Source organism: Eublepharis macularius, chromosome 1 (assembly GCF_028583425.1).
Source record: "Eublepharis macularius isolate TG4126 chromosome 1, MPM_Emac_v1.0, whole genome shotgun sequence".
NCBI lineage: Eukaryota > Metazoa > Chordata > Lepidosauria > Squamata > Eublepharidae > Eublepharis > Eublepharis macularius.
In genome coordinates, this window is record NC_072790.1 from 76,317,119 (window position 1) to 76,339,381 (window position 22,263).

Here is a 22,263-nt window from a genome sequence, read left to right on the forward strand (position 1 = left end):
GAAATCTAAAATAATTAATTAAAAATAAATGGGGAGGGGGGCTAAAACTCCCCAAAATAATAGCGGCAGCACCTGTACCTTTAAGAAATGGAGGCCCTCTGCTATCTTAGTGGCCATTGTGGGAGTCACTAGGCAACCACAATAATGTTATTAGCCTTGGTTTCTGTCAGTAAAAGATAGCAGGGAAGGCTATTTTGGTATCTCAGTCCACCCCTCCCCTCCCTTCTTCCTATCTTGCTCCCCTCCCTCCTACCCTGGAGGGAAGATTCCTCAGGGTCAGGCTCAGCAGCAATCACAGGCAACTTGATACCATGCAATATGGGCAACTCCTCCTGGTGTGGCAGTGACTACGACTTGATGCCACACAATTTATCTGTGACCAGTAGCAGCCTCCATGCAACTTGGCTGGGTAGAGCAGTGGCCACTACACTACTCTTCTGAGCAACTTGCTACTGCAAATCTTTTGCAACCTGGGGGGACCTGAGAGCCAGTGTGATGTAGTAGAGTATTAGCCTAAGATATGGGAGACCCAGATTCAAATCCCTACTCTGCCATTGAAGCTTAGTAGGTGATCTTGGACCAACCGCTTTCTCTCAACTAACCTATCTCACAGAGTTGTGGATGATAAAATGGAGGGGATAATGATGTAAACAGCTTTGGGTTCTCATTGGTAGGGAAAGGTTGGGTATAAAGGATGTCAATAAATGATACAGCTGAAGACTGGAGGAGGGCTGATTAAAGAAAGGTTGGTTGATGACTGGGAAGGAGAAAAGGAAGCAGGGGACGAGCATAGAATATAGGTGTTGACAGAGGGAGGGAAAGAGAGAATAGTGTGGGGAAGGGGATACAGGGAGAAATGAAAGTGACCCCCACATGTAGGATAGTTACCCTATTTGTCTTTAAGCAAAGGATTTGGGTTATTTGTTCATATAAAGCATTTTTCCCTAAAAGCTATTCTGTGAATTGAAATGTTTGATGCTAAAGCTACCCTATTTTAGTACAATTCAGAAGACTGCAAAATCTTTTCCATTGCTAATTTGAGTTGATGTGTGAGTTCAAGTTCATCATATGAACAGATCGAGGCTTTGACTTCAGAATCGAATGTTAAGTCTTCTTCCTCACTTTGGATGTTCCTCAGTCTGGATCTCAGAAAAGCTTTAGACGTATTCTTGCTGTCCCTCATCTCAATGGGTCCCCCCTTGTCATTCACCCAGGTGTTTTATCACAATTAGATGGGCATGATCCCAAAAAAATTAACAATCCAGCTGATCGTGGATCGGCACTGGCGACGATCCCGAATTAACGATCCACACCGATCATCTCCTGTTCCCGAACCGTGGATCGTGGATGCCACAGCGGGGCACGCTGGTATTCCCAGCTATGTGGGAAGGTGGGTTGTGGCGGCGGCCGACTCTCTCAGTCTCTTTCTCTCTCTCCAAAGGCTAGCAAGTAGCAAGCAAGAGCTTTGTCCCACTCCACTGCTCGCAGAAAGTGAAACCCAGCCTGGGAGCCCATGACATGGGTCCCATTCAGCAACACAGGAGGTCTGTGTTTGGCCGTCAGAGCTGCCTATCAGGGTTTGCAGGGATGAGATTGGAGTGCTCATGGCTACAGAACACCCCCTTCCCCCTCCCTCCCCTGGGTGTCTTCTCCCAACTGGTGGCTGTTTTGCTGCTCCGTGGTTGGAAGGAAGCCCTGCTGATCAAGGAAAGCTGGGCTTCCATTCAGGTTTCCAGGGCAACAGAAGGAGGGCAAACAGAGCTCAGGCATTCCCCTGGCTCCGTTGCCAGGAGAATAGATTGCTGGTGCCTGAGTGTCTAGATCCCCGATCTGAGCCTGATCGCCCCGATCCAGGCCCCTCCTGATCGCTGGGTCGTTGGCCGTGAATGATCACGATCCGCCGGTTCGCGATCGCCATTATCGTGGGTTTTTTCCGATCGTAATGCAGATTGTGCCCATCTCTAATCACAATGCTTTACTATCATGGCAGTGTTTCACTGAATTCAGTAGCACTTTAATTTTTGAAGACAAAAATATATATCCATAACTTTACAGCAGCTCAGCTCCTCTCTTCCTAGCATATGTTATTAGAGACTCCTACAATTCTTGCTGTGGCTTTCAAACTGTCAGGCTACATATTGTTTTTGACATGGTATTGGTATTACTGGTAAATATTTCATTCTCTTACTGTGGGGGGTTGTATCTTTTGATTGATCTAAGGCCTCAGCAGGGTTAGGAAAACTGATCTTCCTCTGGGAAAAAAATAAATAAAACTCACCAATACTTTTTATTAGGGAAAATATCTGTAATCTGATTTTTCTTTTGGTTCTGACAGAAATAAAAGAGAGAGAGGATGTGACATGGTACTTGAAAATCTCACAGTTGGCACTGGCTTTAGCTATTATCCGCTCAAAGCCTCCAGATAAAAGTAGCAAAGAATATACAGAGCACCTGGCCAAGATTGTATCTAGATCGGATTCCAAGTGGAAGTCAAAAGTTGAAGCACTGGAAGCTGAAGTTCTTCGTTTAAGACAGCAGCTCCATCTGAGCAAACTTTTTTCAGGATTTTGTTTAGAAAACAGTAAGTTTCCGAAACCTCATTTGAATGAACTCCAGATATTGTGTAATGTTTACACCTCTATTTAAAATAAATAGATTGAAGTCAGTCCTCCTGCGAACAGAGCAAACTCAGAGAAGCAATCTTTACTGCCTGCTGCTTCCTCCTGCAGATACTTGTACCTCTATTAAAGTCACTGCTGAGGAGCAGAGGACTGTCCAGAACAGCATGCTGTGCAACACAGCTGGACTCCACAACAATCTCTCCCCCCCCCCCCACCAGTGGCTCAGTAGGGTCCATTGATTCTCAGCAGCAGAAACTGAAGAGGGGAGACTAAGGCAGTAGAAATTGCTTTTTGCAAATGTCCCATTTACAGGAGCACAGGATCCAGTCTTTAAATACCAGCTGTCTATATATCGGTGTCTTATTACCCCCTGTTATATCTGCTGTTTAGAAACGTGTGTCAATTGATGAGGATATGTGCTTCACCAGCACAGAAAGATGCAGGATGAACTTTTCAAACCTGTCTGCCTCCCATTATCCTGAATGGAAGTGTGGTGGCATCCTGTATGTCTTTTCTCCAGAATGTCACACTTATTACTGGTTGAGCTAATCTGGACATTCCTTTTTTTAGGCACTAAACTTGTATCTTTGCTCAGTGCATCATAGTGAAGAAAATGTGAATATAAAGGTCATGTTCTAACACAATATGATGTTAAAAATCTTTACTTATATACAGTTGCATCATTTACTGAGATGTTTCTGAAACCATGAAGTAACTGAAGCACGCAGCCTGTAAAATCAATCACATCTGCTTTGAAATGTAATCTGATGCTGTCGCCTTCCATTATCTTTTCCATTGGACCCTGTTGCTTGAAAATTCCTTTTTGCGTGGCTGTTCAGTTATTAATTCAGTTACATCAAGGTAAAGAGAGGAAAGTCTTTTTTTTTATTGCCATTATTACTCTCATACTAAACATTGTTGCCAGGCTTATTTTTTGTACTTTTTAATGTTGAGAGATTTTTCTATGGTTATCTGATGAAATACCTACTCTCAAAAATATCCAGGCGTAATACTTAAATTCTTTTTATCAGATTTTTTACTGTGCATTTACATAAACCATTTTATGTAACTATTTTAAAATGGCAACTCTGTTATTTAGCAAACTTCATATTACAGCTCCATGTAACGAGTAGCATAAAAAGACACCATCCAAAATATTGACTCTTGTAAATGGATTCCTGTGCAAAGCAACACCTCCTTTGTGACAGTCACTCTTCCTGGTTCCATGGCAGCTCAAAGAAAACAGATCATTTGATATTTTCATTTCTACACTGCCTGATGCAAGAGGCTTCTCTAGCAAGGGTTCAGGGATAGAGTTCACAGTTCTCCAGTCATGCCCCAAGCCATGTGTTACCCAGTTCAGAGAAGCCTTAGTGCTACTCTCCCTCAAACTTTCCGAACAGTTGGCTTGCTCACAACTCAGCTTCTTCTGCTTACTTCTTCCTAACTAACTTGCTAGTGATACCTACATGTTTTAGGAGAATCTTTCATTTTGGTTGACTGGGAAGCATGTCTCTCTTTAATGAGTTGAAAGAAAGTCTAATTAAAAAGGAATAACATTCAGTGTATTAGTTTGATGGCCTGGTGTGATAGCCTATTCTCACTTAGACAGGAAAGAGAGATTTCTTCTAGTAAAACTTAACATACATGCCACTAGCATATATACTACTTGTTAGACTCGGGAAAGATCGTCAGGAAACCACCTAGGATGTGATACACAATGGAAATTCAGTATTCACATATTAGTAAACTGATTTCTGACAAACATAGCTTTTTGTGATTAGCTTTACCATGAAGTTTGAATACAAGCATCTTCCCGCCCCCCCCCCCCCACCGTTGCAACTTGCCCTGTGGGGCAGGGGGAATACACAGTTATCTCTATGTTTTCCCTAAAAAAAGCAGATAACAGTTTTATGTAGGAAGGAAGAGTCCATAGACTCCATAGCATGTTCCTTTTCCATCCGGAGCAAGGGCGTGTGCTCTTGTGAAGGAACAGAGGCAGATGGGAAAGGGTGATGGTGCTGTCAGTTTTCCTGTGCAGAGCGAAGGTCTGTGCATGTGCCACCACCTCTTTCACCGAAGAAAGAAAAGAGAGAAGCTGCTGCAGTGGCTTTAAAGGGGAGGATAAGAAAGTGATTACAGTAGCATTGGAGGAGGGTCAAAGAGCTACTTTTAATTTTTGACGAGTGGTCACTTCTGGTTGGCCTTCTGTCAACTCCTCTAATCAGTACACCACATTCAATTTGTTCTTGTGTTTCAGGGAATTCAGCTATCATAGCTGAGACTGCGCTGTCTACCAATACAGAAGATTGTGCAGACCATTGTGAAGATTCTGGATGTGATGTCTCAAGTAACTGTATTGCTGACACACAAGAGAACTGTCTTACGTCCACCCAAAGTGATTGCGGTAGCAACAGTTCTACATCTGTTATTCTGTCAAGTGCACATCCAATATTGACACCTTGTCATGCCTTTAAGACAGATTCTTTGGTTGCTCATATGCAGTTCCTACAACGTTTCATTGAACTAAGAAAACTGACAGAAGCTGGAGGCCCGAGAACAGATTTGAAAAAAATTGGAAGTGATTGCTCCAAAATATCAGATTCTCTCTCTCAATTAGTCGATGGCTTGGTTATTTCATATAGTCTTCCTGAACTCCCTTTTTCAATTTTTCTGAAGCAGACAATTTTGGTCATCACCAAGTTATTAAATGATGCTGATTTATCTAGTCAGATTCTGGGAAAGTGTTTCAGAAAGCTGGAAGACTCTATCAAAAGACTTGTAGCAATTGTTTTAAACAACAGTAATCTCAATCGAGTAAGTAAAATGCTATCTACAAACTCAGTATTGGTGAAATTGCAGTATGAAGTTGAGATTGCACAAATGATACTCATTTTGATTATATTTCAAAATGATCTTGATCGCATAAGAGTGAGCATTATACATCACTTGAAAATAACAAGAACTGCCTCCTAATCCTTTGCATGAAGGGCAAGATGTGGAGGCTTCTGATCAGGTAAGTGGGCTGTGTGCTATGCTACCAGAACCCATGCCCAGGCAGAATCTCTTCTTTTTTGTGTCATACCTAATTAGATGTGTGGTTGGGCCTCAGGCTATGGCACAGTATTTAAATTACTCCTCTTGTACTTATTAGCTGCCCAGGTGCAGAGGGGCCTCATGTACAGGAAGATTCTTCTTAGATTGTGCAGAAGTTCTGCCTGGAAGCTGGCTGCAGCTTGATAGGGAGGACCATTGCATGCTGTGTGCATGTATGTGGTGTCCATTATTGGGAGGAAAGTTTTCAGCTTGGAAAACTGCAGTTCTGGAGTTGGAACAAGGTTGGCTTTATAGGAACTTTGCATAAGAACTCTTGGTTCTTACGCATGTTGTAAACTGGCCTCTCTGTCTCCCATCATCTCCCTTCCTCTGCCATCTTCCACTCTCACACTTGGCCAAGACAGATTGCATTTCTTGCTGGGAGTTGGGGTGTGTGGTCTTGTTACTGGGCTGAGTCAAATGGGTCCAGCATGCAGTTCCTGATCTCATAGACATGATCATAATAGAGGAGTGTTAATTCCAGGGTGTAGTACTCTAGATGGCTTTGGCTTTCTTCTTACTCATGCAGTGAATTTCAAGAGACTTTAATATTTTGAAATACTTTCCTCATGTAAAAGACTAGAAGAATGTTGTGGCAATCTATAAGATGTTCCTGCATGGGGTACACTTACTTAATATGTTTTTTCCAAGCTTTCATTTCAGTAGAAAAAGACAAATTGTTTTAGAAGTGCCTGTTACTGTTTCTAATCTGTTTGTATTTCATCCCAGCACCTGTGTGCTTGGCATTAATAGAATATTTAAGTGTTTACTTAGTAGCTTTGCTTTCTGTAAAACCAGTTAAGTGGATATTCCTAAGGTTGTTTTTGGTAAAAACAGAGGAGGACACTATAGAGCATAACTGTTAGTGGTCAGATTTGCCCTCATGCTATTAAGAAGGTTTTTGAATATGACTATATTTGTATGTGTTTTAAACAGAGAAATGCTACCTAAGCCAGGCAGAAAAACAGAAGCCAGATCCCAGCTAGCAGATGGAAAATTGCTGGCATGTAAAGTGTCCGGCAAGACCAGCTCACGCCACGGGGATGTGCAAAGATCCTAAGACAATAGGAGTTCCTGAATTAATCACCTTAACACGCTCTACCAATCTTCCCTTATCCACTCTCTAATTCTCATGCAAGTCAGGACTCTTAATAGACTTACCACCCATCCATCATGGGTTGTCAGTCATCTCTGAGAATTTTAGTTTTGCCCAGGAAGACTTTATCAAACCTTCCCAGTTTATTATGTCACCCCGGAGACAGTTCACCAGTTTATTGTCTCACCTCAGAGGTAGCCTTCCCGTTCTTTGTCCAACTCCAGAAATACCCATTAAGTTATTGTTTGGGGAGCAGAATCTTGCCTCAGGGTACATTCCACAGTATAATTGGACTACCTCTCCGCCATAGTTGTGTGCATGCCCTCAGATCCAGCATCCATCCTCGGACCTCTGTTCAAGCTCTTCCTGATTGGAGATCTCACTAAGTTTCACTACCTCTCCTTGCACGCTATTTCCCCCAACTCGCAAGAAGACCTCCCCTTTGGGTATCATAACAACAACTCCTTCTCCCCAAAGGACATAAATGTACTACTTTATAGCTTATTTCTTGTTTCTCCCCTCATTCATGTGATCTCAAGATCATACTGAATATTCATAGAAGAAGCTGTTCTCCAGTGTGTGTGGAATTAAGGGTGTTATGGCATGATGCAGTTTTTCTTTGCTTCCAGTATTTTCTGTGGAGCAGAAATAAGAGAAGAAGCTATTCTCCTTTCCCGTCTCTTAACTCTCATTTGGCGACAGGTGTGTGTGTGTCACTTAATTCCTTAATAATATATCGGACATAATATTTTTGGCACGTCTTGATGAACTTCTGGCCTGCTGTTTCTTTGTGGCACAGCTCAGTCTGTTTTGTGTAGGTTGCTCTACAGGAGGGCCTTGTGATAGGATACCTAACTTTTTTTACTATACTCGGGACCAAATTATAAACCATGCTGTGTGTTTTGAAGGAAAAACTCTGTATAGAACAAGTTTTATTAATAAATTTTGTTCTGGGAAGCTTAGGAGAAGACAGAATCAAGCGCCAGTACTTATGGTATAGAAGAACACTTCTCAGTGCTAAAATGCTCTGAAATATAGGTGCCAAAATCATGCCAATTATTTGAAGATATTTCGTATGGGTACTATTCTCAACTAGATAGGGGCTGTGCTGATAAGACCAGTCTGTGTCACATTTAAACTCTTCAGAACTTCTTTATTTTCAGTAATCTTTTTATCACCTAATCTTAAGTTCAGAAAGTCACTAATGGCCACAGAAGTTGAGAGAAAAATGGTTTGCCTAAGGCCATCAGTTAATTTGTGACTGAGACTTGATTGGGGGCTTTTGAACTCACAGTCTCAACCAATGCCACCTTTATACAAATTCTTCAGCGTAACTGAAGGTGAGGGTAGTTAATTGTTAAGACAAACTTCCACTGGAGTCTTTTTTTGTTTTGTTTTGGTTAGTGGACTAGATTGGCAAATGTGAAGAGTAGTAATAATAACATACAATTTATATACCACTCTTTAGAAGAACTTAACACCCACTCAGAGCAGTTTACGAAGTGTGTTGTTATTATCCTCATGACAATCACCCTATGAGGTGGGTGGAGCTGAGCGAGCTCTGAGAAGCTGTGACTGATCCAAGGTCACCCAGCTGGGTTCAAGCAGACGAGTGGGGAAGCGGAGGAGTGGGGAATCAAATCCGGTTCTCCAGATTAGAGTCCTGCCGATCTTAACCACTACACTAACCATGATACAATCAGATGGAAGGGCAGTGGCTTGGTAGTGGAGGGGTTCCTTTTTTGCCTTTGAGAAGGCTGTTGAAAAAAATAATAATATTATTATTATATAATATATAATCATTGTCTTCATTTATATTCTCACGGAGATTCAAGACTAATCATAAGGTATAAAAAAACCAAATTCAGACAGCACAGATTTTAATAAACAAAACAATGCAGTGGGCTAGGGTTGAAGAGTTGGAAAACAATGCAAGCAAATAATAAAAAAAAACCAAGGGAACAAAATGGGCTGCAACAAGTGGAGTATTATTTGTAGTTAATGTGCAGCTCCTATTCATTTAAGTGGGGATGTTGTAGGAACACTGCTCCAGGAGTTGTTGTCTTGGTTTGTTTATTTGCACTAATAACTTCTAGCAGTATGAATGTGGAATTGATCCAAACTAATGTAATATTTCCTTGTGTTTTAAATAGTCCTGGTGATACTAACTTACACCTCAGCTGCTGCAAGAACTTCCCTGTACAGGGACAGATAGTATTTGAAATTAGATTAATGTGTCTGTCCTGTACTTTTCAAGTTTAAATATACTGAACTTCTATTACGTTAAATTAATTGAGTCCCATGAGGATTTATGACTGAAATCCAGGCAATTCTGATCAGCTTTAAGAGTATCACAGAAGATGACAGGGTAACAGTTGGATCTTTAAAACATCCAACATTTATTCATCCATTATCTAGAAATGCACAGAGGGAGAGGTTTCAATCAGACATTGCAAACACACCTTGGTTTATGGTTGTTGTGGATTTTCCGGGCTGTATAGCTGTGGTTATACAGCCTGGAAAACCCACAACAACCATTGTTCTCTGGCCGTGAAAGCCTTCGACAATATATCGAACACCTTGGTGTAGTTATTTAAATAAACATAAGTGTTAGTGGTCAAACCCTCCCTCACACTAAAGGGAAGTTTATGAATATGGCAATATTCATAATATATAAACCTCTTCATGTGCCTTGAGCACAAGACTTGCTGGTTCCCAACCTTGCTGGAATGGAAAATTACTGAAACATGAGTCATGAGGTGAGACTGATTAGCAGCCCCACACCCCGGAGATGTAAAAAAGTTTAAGAGAAAAGAGGTCTTCTGGGAGTTCCTGCGTTTATCTCATCCGCACCCTTCCAATCTTCCCCCTTCCTCCTCACTAATCAAGGCTTCTCAGGGATCTTATAGCTTTTCCTATCCAACAGTCTTGTGTCATCAATCATCATTTTCATCTATAGTTCTGCCTAAATATGTACACGAAAGCTTTTCCCAATTTATTGTCTCACCGTCAAAGTGCTATTGTTTTGGAGCAGAAGACACAATCCTGCCCCAGGGTACATTCCTAAGTATAATTGAACTGCCCTGCCATGTGCTCAGTGTGTGTTCTGGGGCTTCTTTCTCCCCCCTCCTTGAGACATTGGCCATCTTTGCTGCTGCTTCCACGGACTTTCTTCTCTCCCAGGACTGGTAAACATCGCCCTTCCTCAAATCTCTCTCACTCTTCCTCACTGATTTCCTAGTTAGCCTTGCCTGTGTGCTGTGTGTATTCTGTGTGCAATTCCTTTTACTGTTCCTTTAATAAAAACCATTCCTGTTGAACACCCACCTGTTTATTAGAGTTCTCTAAGGGAATGATCCTGGTATACATTGGTGGAGATGGTGCTAGTTACCCTCTCTTGCTGTGTCTCCTTGAAAGCTAATTCCCCCAACTCACAACTAGACCTGCCATTTAGAGTAACAAAGGTGGTCTTTGGGCTTACATACTTCTGCCCTGCATGGAGCATGGAAACTGAAGACATCTTTATTCAGAACAAAGTGGCATTTTGATGACATCCAAATTGGGCAAAACAAGAATTTTTGCTTTCTTCTTTTGTCTGCAAATCTGAATTCTAAATCTCAGAATTCTAAATCCCAGTTTAATCCTGATTTTTAAGACAGGCTTCACGACAAACTCTTATTTATTTACAACAAACTGCAGTTTGTACCCAACAAGGGCTCCTTCAGTCTTTATGCTGCAAGTGACAGGAGAAGGGAGGGGAGAGAAACTTCTTGGCTCATTTTTGTCATGAACTGATTGAGATTTGTTCATAATGCTCAAATGCTGCTGTTGTGCACATCCTACTGATTGTGTTAAATGAATGAGTTTTCTATCCTCCTGTCTACTGCTGGAGATAACACTACTGCTCAGTGATTTTTACCTTTATCTAAAAGGAGTTCCTGGCATATTAGAGAGCTTATAATATGCCTTGACTGATGACTAGTCTATTTTAATCTTTTACTTCCTTTCTATTTGAGTAGTTTTTCCAGTGCTCATCCTTGAAATTAAGGAAGTTAAATTGCTTATAGTGAAAGTCATGTTGCCCATGTAAAGTTGCATGTTCAGACTCGAGCCTCGTCCATTTGTTCCTAGGATGGACAGATGTAATAGACACTTGTTGGGAGTCTGAAGGGCTTTTTTGTTTGTTTTAAAAAAAATCTGTGTTGTGTACAATGGCGTAACTAGGATTTATTCTCTGTATCATAATGTGACAAGAGAAATCCAACAGTAATCAATAATTCCAAGAAAAATGGGATTGAAAATATTGTATAAGCTATCAGTTATGTGTAAACTACTGAGTACTAGACAGTTTTGGAACAAGTGTGCCAGTGGATACTACTGACATAAAATTTCTTGACTGGCATAATAAATTTCTTGGCCGGCATAAAATTTCTTGGCTAGCTATGCTCAATTAACGGTATGTACTCCAGTGTAGATATGAATCCAAATGCAACAACAAAGATTGTTACACATCTTAAATATATTTAATAACTTGTTTCAGAAGAGTAACATCAGAATATCCTATATGAGATACACAAATTAAAAAATCAAGTCTTTTCAGTGCCACAAATGTCCCACATAGACGAATCATTTCAAACATAAAGGTGGCATTGCAAGACCGACACTGTTGTTTAAAACACTCCTAAGTCGTGGTAATGTTTCCCCCCCCCTCATTTCTAGTTTTTAAAATTGGAGCTTTCTCCAAGGATTCTGTGAATTTTGTGATGAACGTGCTCAACATCCAAATATACGGTGTTCAGCTGAGCACAAGTGAGCCAGTCACCCAGTTTGTTCAGCTCCCAACAAACAATTCTAACAGCTGTAAATAAAAACTCCCAAACTTCTTGCTGAGTCTTTGCCTTCAGGGACCTAACAAGAAGTTTGGAGGTAGAGATCAAAAGCTGACAATCCGCTGATATCCTCTGAGCTTCTCTGCCTGTTCTCTGACCTAGCACCCATTCCATCAAGGGTGGAACATACGGGAACGCTTGAGGTGGGGAGAACTGGAACGATCAGCTTCTTTTCCCCTTCGCCCCAAATTGTTTGCTTTCAGTGATCTTGTTCTTGAAGCCCAAGCAGTTACAGGTGTGAGGAGAAGTGGGTTTGCTTCGCCCTTCCCCCATGCCAGCTGTTACCTTGAGCTACAAACAATAGGAGCCAAATACCCTTTCTGTCCATTTCTGGGTGAAGGGAAAAATACAATCACTTATTTTATCTCCAAACTGACAGAATGGCTGCAGAGAATATGAATTATCTAGTCCCATTCTATATTGCCCAAATACTCAATTTGGAATTGGGGAGTGGAAGGCAGATCACTCCTCCATCTTTCCACCTGTAATAGGGCTTAGGCTGCAGATAATAGAAGTAGATCACTTTGCATCGCCTAGCAGTTGAGTTCTGATGGCTGCAAGTAGCTTGTTCCTGCGGATAGACTCAAGCAGCTTGCAAGCAGCTTGTTGATCAGCTAGCCACCTGATTACAGCTGACAAACAGGGAGCTCCATTAGCAACCCCCTCAGCTGATTCCCACACCAATTTTGCTGGTGTGTGGTTGGAGGAATATGGAATACCCCATTGGGGTGGCAGTCCCTGACTTCAGAGACCTCATAGCTGAGTTATTTGTTTATGTATTTCCTTAATTTATAACCCACTATTATTTTGGGGCAGTGAGGTAGATCCAACCATCCTATAAGGAGCCTTACTCAAGCCTAAGGATTCTTCCCCAACTTAAGTGGCTTTTCTGTTGGAGCCTTTGCTTAGTGGAGTGATAGGAAAGGGGTAAGATCCACCTTGGTTTTTATGGGAATTGCCTTGAGTGATAGAAAAGTAGTCTCTTAATGAATGAAGCAAATAAGTAAAACAAACAATACATCTCAGAAGAAAAGTGAAGGATTAATGAACAGACAAGTCTGTTTTCATTGCTTCAGACCTCATAGTGCCTTAAGAATGATTCTGCCATGACTATCAAATCCTGGGTACTTTGTTGTTTCAGATAGATTGCCCAGGTGAAAATGGGGGGGGGGGAGGAATTGTGTTGGGGAACTATACAGAACTAAACAGGTCTTTCCAACAACTTCCTAATTACAGTTTCTACGAGATCTTCCAGGCATCATTATAAGCCATGGTTTAAATCTCGCAAGCCCTGGTGGGCACTATATTAGGCCATGTGTTGACTGTTTTTGTATTGAAACAGATTTTATGAATTGGAGCAGGGAATGGTTTTTAATAGATAAGTGACAGTCCCAAAACTGTTCAAAACCTTTTGAGAGTCAGAGAGCTTTAACTGATACAGCAACATGTAGCTGATGTGACTTATCTTGCTAGGGCTCATTACTGTGTGAGACCAAGCTCATTAGAGAACCACTTCTATGATCTTGCTCTTCTACAGTCCATGTTTTTCCTATTTGAAATGGGGATCTTAAAGGTTTTAATTGTAGGCTATGTCCCAGAAATTTTCTGTGAATAACAGTTAAAAACATGGTTCTAAAACAGCCAGTTAAAATTGAATTCAAACCGATGATGATGGAAAAGTGCTGAAAAAAATTCCCGTCTTGCTAATGCAATCCAGTCCATATGGAAAGCTCTTCCACTCTTTCTAGAAACTTATCGTCTGGTGGACCACTAGTGGAACAGACACTAGTGTCTTTGCCTTAGTTGCTGGATGCATTTCGTTGCTCTTTTTGCTTGATTTTAAAACAGCAATTGACCAAGGAAGGGATACTTATTTTGTTGCAAGCCTGCCCAACATAAGGCTTGCAAGCGAGTTTCATCTCTTTCTCCCTATGTTTTCTCCAGGGGAATTCTACAGCTTTTGTTTCTTGCCCTATCTTCAGTGCAAGTTGTACAGTCCTAGCAAAATACTTTGATTTTCTTCTCTACCCTGTTCTTCCTCTGAGATTCTCTGAGCGAGTGTCAGATGCCCAGAAATGGTAGAAAAAAATTCTAGGAACCTTACTGAGAACTGGAGTTGCATATACTAAACAGGGGACAGGGTAAGAGAGATGATGGAGCATATAGAAAAGGGTAGCATTTCTGACTTAATCTGACCCACTGGAGCTTTGTCTTTGAGAGCTGTTTGTATGCAGAGGTTAGAAGATGCTGCTGCTTATCTCCATGTGATGGAAAGGTTCACTGCCTCTTTCTGTAGATTAAGCTGCTATTTAAAAGGCTTAAATAGCGAGCCAGGCTTTTTTTCTGGTCGATTGGCAGACTTAAGAAAGAGGGTGAAGAAAGAGAAAACACATGCTGATAAGAATGTGGAGTAATGGAACAATTGATGTAGAAGAGATGTGGCTGGATAGAGAGCATGCACACACAGACTATGTCAAGAAAAAGATGAACAGGTAATATAGACAGGGAGTTAAAATATCTGTGGGTGGGGGGAAAGGGGAAATAACAGCATGGGAGTGCATTAAAAGAACACAAGGGAGTGTAATGGGATGAAGAAGGAAATGGGGGAAGAATAGCAGGGTGCAGAAAAGAATAACAGAGCTGGGAACTTGATGCTGGCGTAAAGAATGAAGAAAGGGCATGGAGGGCACAGGGAATAAAAGATGGGAAAATTTAAGAGGTAGTAGTGTCAAGAGACGCATGAGGTGAAGGGACTGCAGATGCAGTGAGAACAGAGCACGTACAATTTAATACAGACAAGAGGCTGTTTGGTGTAGTCGTAAAGAGCGTGGGACACAGATTTGATCAAAATCAGAAGATCAAATATGCAAGATAAAATCACAATCAATTAACCCAGCTTTTTAATAAAACACCTGCTCACCATATAAAAACCATATAACATCTGATGGAGGTGGAGGTGCAGCTTAACCATGCGTGGTTGCTCATATATGGGGGTAAATGATCAATACCCCCTGCAGACATAGAGGAGACAGGGAGAGAGGCTCATTTGGTAGAAACCCTGATGGCCTCAACCATACGCCTGGCGGAACATCTCCATCTTACAGGCCTGCCTGAAGGAGACCAGATCTTGGCAGGCCTGGGTGTCCTCAGACAGAGTTCCACCAGGTCAGGGCCAGGACCGAAAAGGCCCTGGCCCTGGTTGAGGCCAATCAAGCCTCCCTGGGGCCAGGGACCACCAGTAGGTGCTTTTCAGCTGATCTCAGCACCGGGGAGTATATGCGAAGAGATGGTCCCTCAGGTATGCTGGTCCCAGTCCGTTTAGGGCTTCATACCAAAACCTTGAACCTGATCCAGAACTCCACAGGAAGCCAGTGTAGCTGCTGCAGAACTGGAGTTACATGTGTCCTGCAAGGCACACCCATCAGGACACGGGCAGCAGCATTCTAGACCCGCTGTAATTTCTGAGTCAGACTCAAGGGAAGCCATGCATAGATCAAGTTACAGTAATCCCATCTGGAGATGACCGTTGCATGGATCACTGTTTCCAGGTCATGGGTCAAGAGTAGAGATGGGCACGAACAGGGAAAGAAATGAACACTATGTTCGTTGTTTGTTGCCATCCACGAACAGGGATTCACGAACATCGACGGACATGACATGTTCACGAACATGTTCATAGTTGGAGGTTCGTGGGAGCCAGAACAGCCCCCTTGGGACTTAGCTGAACTTGAGCCGGGGAAAGGAGGGTCCATGGGTCTCAATTAGCTCATGTTATTTTCTCTTCACAGTGGCAAAAACTGTCTAATTGAGCTAATTGAGGAGTTACAAACTGACCTTCCCAATGTCCAATACCCACCAAATTTGCAGGGGAAATAGTCCTCACTGTCCTCTGAAGACCCCCCAAGTTTCAGAGAGATTGCACTCCGAGAAAGTCATGATCCATGGGTCTCCCCCTTTCATGTCATTTTCTCTTCAGTGGCAAAAAGGGGGACTGTCTGCTGGAAGCTACTTTGAGGGGTTACAAACTGACCTTCCCAATGTCCAATACTCACCAAATTTGCAGGGGACATAGCCCTCACTGTCCTCTGAAGACCCCCCAAGTTTCAGAGAGATTGGACCCTGGGAACGCCATAAGCCATGTGTTCCTCCCTTTCCTGTCATTTTCTTTTCACAGTGGAAAAAATTGGACTGTCTGCTCAAAGCTACTTTGAGGGGTTACAAGCCAGAAGGAAAGCCAGAAGGAGTTCAGACAGAGTTCAGACAGTCCATGCCTATGTTGCCAGGGGAACTGATTGAAAGTCGCCAGACTGTCTGGCTTTACGAACGGCTGACAAACGCCACGAAGAGGGCTTGGAACAAACACGTTTGCTGGGAACAGGGCCTCACGTACAGCTTGCTTGCAAACAGCGGATTGGGCTGTTCGTGGCTTTTTTTTGTTGCTCTTATTGCTATTCGTGTCTATCTCTAGTCGAGAGATAAGGAGCAAGCTGCCTGGTCTGCCAAAGATGGAAAAAAGCAGACCAGGCAACTGCCGCGACCTGGTCCTCCATTGATAAAGAGAAGTCCAGCATCACGCCAAGACTTCTGACTGGCGAAACGGTCACAAGTGGTGCACCATCGAAGGCCGGAAGCTGGATCCCCCCCTTCCAACGTCCCATGACCTAAGTACAGGACCTCCGTCTTCATGGGATTTAACTTCAGTCTGCTCTGCTTCACCCAACCAGACATGGCATCCAAAGCTTTAATCAGGGCTTCTGGAGCCAAGCCAGGCCAGCCGTCCAACAACAGATACAACTGGCTGTCATCAGCATACTGGTGACAACCCAGTCCAAAACTCTGTGCCAGCTGGGCAAGGGGGCACATATGCAGATTGAAAAACAATGGGGAGAGAATCGCCCCCTGGGGTACGCCACATACCAATGGTTGGCGTGCAGACACCCTCTCCCCTAGCACCACCCTCTGTACCCAACCGTGGAGAAAAGAGACAAGCCACTTTAAGGCAGTCCCTTGTATCCCCACATCGGCAAGGCAGTGGGTCAACAATTCATAATCAACCGTGTTGAATGCTGTCGAAAGTTCCAATAACACCAGTAGCACCAACCTGCCTTGATCCAGATGTCTATGGAGATATTGTCGAAGGCTTTCACGGCCGGAGAACGATGGTTGTTGTGGGTTTTCCGGGCTGTATTGCCGTGGTCTTGGCATTGTAGTTCCTGACGTTTCGCCAGCAGCTGTGCCTGGCATCTTCAGAGGTGTAGCGCCAAAAGACAGAGATCTCTCAGTGTCACAGTGACACTGAGAGATCTCTGTCTGTTGGTGCTACACCTCTGCAGATGCCAGCCACAGCTGCTGGCGAAATGTCAGGAACTACAATGCCAAGACCACGGCAATACAGCCCGGAAAACCCACAACAACCATCTATGGAGATAATCTGTGAGGGCGACCAACACTGTCTCAGTCTTATGGCCCGGGTGGAATCCAGACTGGAATGGGTCCAGTACCGATGCATCTTCGAAGAAAGCCTGCAGCTGCTCCACTGCTGCCCATTTAATCACCTTACCCAGAAACAGGAGGTTCGAGACTGGGCTGTAACTGGATGGATCGGTGGAGTCCAAAGTTGGTTTTTTCAGCAGAGGCTTCATCACGGCTTCCTTTAACACCCCGGGAAAAATCCCAGAGCTCAAAGATAAGTTGATAATGGCCTCCAGTGAAACCGTCAGCCCATCCATGCTGGCTTTCACCAGCCACAAAAGGCAAGGGTCCAAGGAGCACGTAGTGGGCCTCACCTGCTGCAGGATCCTGTCAACATCCTTCTGGGAGACCAGACTGAATGGATCTAAGATTGGCCCAGAGGATGGCCAAGGGGTCTCCAGTTCCCTTACTGTATCAACCGTGGCAGGCAGGTCGCGGCAGAGAGACAAGACTTTATCTGCAAAAAAGCTCCCAAAAGCCTTACAGCTAATAACCAAATTATCAATTTGGCGGTCTCCCTCTGAGAGGGAGACCAGGACCAAACTACTTGAAACAGTTTTGCCAGGAATGAGCTTGCAGACGCTATGGAAGTGATGTAGTATTCCTTCTTTGCCACCTTCACAGCCACCTCATAGGCTTTCATAAACGCTGTATAAGAAAATCTTGTTTCTTCATCACGGCTTTGCCACCACCCTCACTCAAGCTGTCTCAGCTCCCGCTTCATCCATCATAGCTCCTCCATATACCAAGGAGCTAGTCTGGTGTGGGGGCAGAGAGGGTGACAAGGAATGATTGCGTCAATGGCTTCAGAGAAACGGCCATGCCAGTCCTCTACCAGCTCATCTAACGATCTGCCAGGGGACATTGGATCCGCAGAGCATTCTGGAACCCAGTTGGATCCATTAGTCTCCATGGGCGAGCATAAATTCACTCACCGCCTATGCAAGGGGGAGCTGGTATTCCCAGACGAGCCTTCAGGACAGAGTGATCTGACCACGGTGCTGCTTTTATAGCATCAAGGCCCACATGAATCCCCATTCCAAAGATCAAATCCAGCGTGTGGCCCGCATTATGCGTGGGGGAAAGTCCTAGGACTTGGGAAAGTCCTAGTGCTGTCATGGAAGACACTAGGTCTGCAGCTTGTGAGAAGGCAGCATCATCGACATGGAGGTTGAAGTCACCCAGGACCAACAACCTAGGGTGCTCCAAGGCCCATCCCACCACCGCCTCCAATAAGCTCGGCAGGGTAGCTGCTGGTGCGCTAGGTGGTGAGTACACCACACAAATAGCCAAACTTTCCTCAGCTTCCCATGTCAATCCAACACAATCAATGCCAGTGATCTTTGGTGCGGGGAGTGGCCTGAAGGAGAGAGACTCTTGAATGAGAATAGCCACCCCACCCCAAACATCTGTCTGGGACTGATGAAGGACTGAGAAACCTGGGGGGGGGGCAGCTCTTTCAAGGCAATTGTTTCAGCATCCCTCACCCAGGTCTCAGTTATGCACACCAGGTCCACATTTTTTACCGCAAAGAAATCCTACAGCATTTTGGTCTTGTTATTAATGGACCTGGCATTACACAACAGCAGTGCCGGAGGGAGGTGATTCATTTTCCTAGCCCCACAACCAGCATGCCTTGGAATGGGATGCAGGTTGGAAGGACATCGAGCCCTACCACATCTCCGTGGCCTTCCATTCCTGGCCTGCATCCCACCGCCATACCTTCCCCGCCCCCAGAGCACTGGGATCCCCAACTTCCCTCCGGTCTCCTCCCTCACAACCCCTTCACAACCTCCACCCCATATCATTCCCCACAATAATACAACACAACTGACCCAGCTGCCCTTAGTTAATCTCAATATAAAATTTCAATTCAATCATAACACAGCCCCCACTCCCTCAATAATCGGGAGCACCTCCGCTCATTTAAGGGGCCATACATTGGCCCAATTCCAGCCTCAAAAGGCTAGGTCTGCCCCAATATAATTCAGTTGACCCCAGAAAATCCCAAAGAGCTTCACCAGCTGCAGCCACCATACAACCTCGCAGCCCCTCCACCAATTCCAGGAGTAACCCCCTAAGTCCAGCTTTGGGCCACTTAACACAGCAAAGCAGTTCAATTCTGAGTTCAACTTAACAGCCCACTGAAGCCCAGCAATTTTGGTGGGCTTCAGACCACCCAGTTGCCTTCAGGTCACACGCGAGGTCATCCAACTTCCCAGGTAAGGGGTAGACCCAACAGCCTCACAGGGCTTCCAATAGTCTTTCAGGCCACCTTGCTGTTTCCAGGCCAGGCCAAGATCTTCCAGCATCCCAAGTAGGAAGCAGACAAGGTACGAGAAAAGCACCCTGCCCATCACATAAATCCAGCGCTGGCTCTGATTGTTTGCCCCAGCCCTTTCTCCTACCACCTTCAGCTCTGGTGGTTCGGATGACATAGTGCCTTCCGTTCCACTCCAGCTCTAACTCCTTGACTTGCTGGCTCCACTGCCCTCTTCATTTTTAGCCCAGCACTCAGCTCAGTTCAGCTGAGTGGCACAGCTTAACTTCAGAGCATTAATTACTCAGCGTTGGGCACGACTTGGTTGCTTGCGTTCAGGCTCGGCCACCTGGGCTCCGCCCAGCTCCACTCAGCCCCCCAGCTCCCCTCAACTGTTCAGTCGGCTCCGTTCATCTCAGCTTGGCCCCTCGCCACCCCTTCACTGTCGGGATCAGCTCTTCGGAGCTTGTTGGCTCCACTCGTACGGGGCTCGGCTCCCTCGCCGCCCACTCAGTCAGGCTCTGATTTTCAAGACTTGTCTTTCCGGGGCTCATCAGGCTCAGCTCCTCAGGGCTTGTTGGGGCTCAGCAGTCAGCCTGCCTTCAATTTAACACAGAGCAGATGTTGCCTTCTTATAGTCCTCACAGAGCAGATGTTGCCTTCTTATAGTCCTCACTTATAGTCCTCACACAGCATCCAAATAAAGTCTCCTCTGCTTTTGCTGCCTCGCTTGGTCTCGCCCAGCCACCAGCTGTTTCTCAAGTTAGTTTCTCCCTCCTCTCCAACTCTGGCGGTTCCACAAAGCAAACAAAGCAGAGGTAGTAAAAATGCAATGGTGCAGCTTACCAGGTTAAAATTTCTTAAGTTGCAGGCGACCAGTGGCAGGAAAAGGTTGTTTAAAAGTCGTTTTAAAGCTGGCTAAAAATAAAAATTCAAAGAGAGAGCAGCAAAGACTTGCAAGCCTGCTCCCGCTTGTGCCGCCATTCATCTCTGTCTCCACATGCAGAAATGATCTTCTACTACTGTGCACAGACAAAGAAAAGGGTGTTGTTAACAGAAAATGGTTTGCAAATTATTTTCCGTGGTTAATGTAAGGATATTTATTCATTTATAGCACAACTTTCCCCCTGAAATTGAAGGAAGGAAAGGAAGGAAGGAAGGAAGGAAGGAAGGAATACACACCAAAAACAATATAGGAAATAATACACACCAAAACAAAAATATTCTTCTGTATCAATAATAATGTTAAAGGGGCTTTCATAGTGATTTGAGTGACACATCCTGATTTTGTTACCTGAATGCTAATCTATTGGATGCTGTAGAGGTCAGACACAGCCCTGTGACTTGAACTTAGGAGGCAGTAGGGGGTCTAGGCGTTCCCTCGAATATTGGTGTAATGTACTCTTGCCGGTTTATCAGAAAGCAGAACAGTCTTGACTTGGAATAACTGAAGTATCCTAGGCCAAAAGCATGAATGAGCGGGTCCACATTGTAAAGACCTTGACAGGGAAAGTTGATTTAAAAAAAAATTATATGATGACAAATTTTTAAATTCCAGTCACAAAGGTGGATTCCAAGACTTCAAGCCTGAGTATCTAGGGGAAAATCTTTATTTCAATATTTTGTCCCCATCCCACCCCAAAACAACTTACAGTAAGAATATACCATAAGAGATACATAAAAACCATACTATATTAGACAGGAAGAACAGATCCAGTACAAAATATTACCATTTAGATACAAACACCAATCTCCAGAAAAATTCCATCTGTTATAATTAGCCTCTACTATAAAAAAATTCTTCTCACTAACATAGTAATACAGTAAAAACTGACAGAGACGATACCCTCCTCACTTCTTCCAGGACATCATTCTAGAGCAATGGGCTGCTACTGAGAAGTCTGTTGCTGGTCTTACTGTTCTCATCCCTTCAGTGACAGCTGCCATTTCTTCGGTTTGGCTGTGTTCAACTGCAATCAGATTGTCCACATCTAGATATAACTGGGCCAGTGACTTACCATAGAGGAAGGAATCAGTCAGAAGAATTGCATACTTTTGTCCTCCATGACATAGTTCAGTAATTTTGGGTACGTGTTAACCATAACTTAGGCTAACTAGGTTCCTTGTGTAACTATATTTTGTAACTAGCTTCAAAAATGGATTTCTTGGCTACAGTTTAAGTGAGAAGGGAGAACTGCCTCTGTGGAAGGGTAGATGGTAGTTCAGTGATCCTTACATTAACTGTGGTTAAGATACAGGGTTTTTTTTACATCTGATTAATTCCTCCTGGAAAAACTACCACAACTGCAAATAAATATGAGAGGTGTAGGTTGTCACAGCATTGTACTCGTCAGGGGCTGCTAAAAGAAATGGAGATTTGTATGGTCCATTCCATTAAAAGGTAACAAAGTGCTGCAGCTCAATTGTTATCAGGAGCAAGCAGGAACATGAACATCGCTCCCATCCTACAGTCACTCCACTGGCTACTCATCATTCACCATGCTCAGTTCACGGTATTAGTTATCACATACAAAGTTCTTCATGGCTTTGGTCTGGCATACCTATAGGACCGCCTCCCTCCCTATGTTCCTCCACAGCAGCTTTGCTCATCTGAGCAGGGTCTCCTGCAGGTACCAGGCTGCACACGGGTGAAATCAGCAGCAGCCCGTACAAGGGCTTTCTCTGTGGTGGCCCCTTTCCTGTGGAATGACCTGCCTGAGGAAGCCAGAAGAGCCCCCGCTCTCCTGGCTTTCCATAAACGATCCAAAACCAAACTATTCAAAAAGGCTTTTTACTCAAATGGGAGGGCTGTATTGTAGGGATGGGGTC

At 43.9% G+C, this 22,263-nt stretch overlaps 1 protein-coding gene across 1 annotated transcript in view; it reads left to right on the forward strand.

Annotated features, from left to right (window-relative positions):
* Positions 1-318: 318 nt before the first annotated feature.
* MEI4 (meiotic double-stranded break formation protein 4) overlaps positions 319-22,263 on the forward strand; it is an 82,130-nt gene continuing 60,185 nt past the window's right edge. Inside the window, exons 1-3 of the mRNA XM_054971374.1 lie at positions 319-409; positions 2,336-2,581; positions 4,882-5,438. Coding sequence (XP_054827349.1) covers positions 319-409; positions 2,336-2,581; positions 4,882-5,438 — 894 coding nt within the window. The remainder of the gene's footprint in view (positions 410-2,335; positions 2,582-4,881; positions 5,439-22,263) is intronic.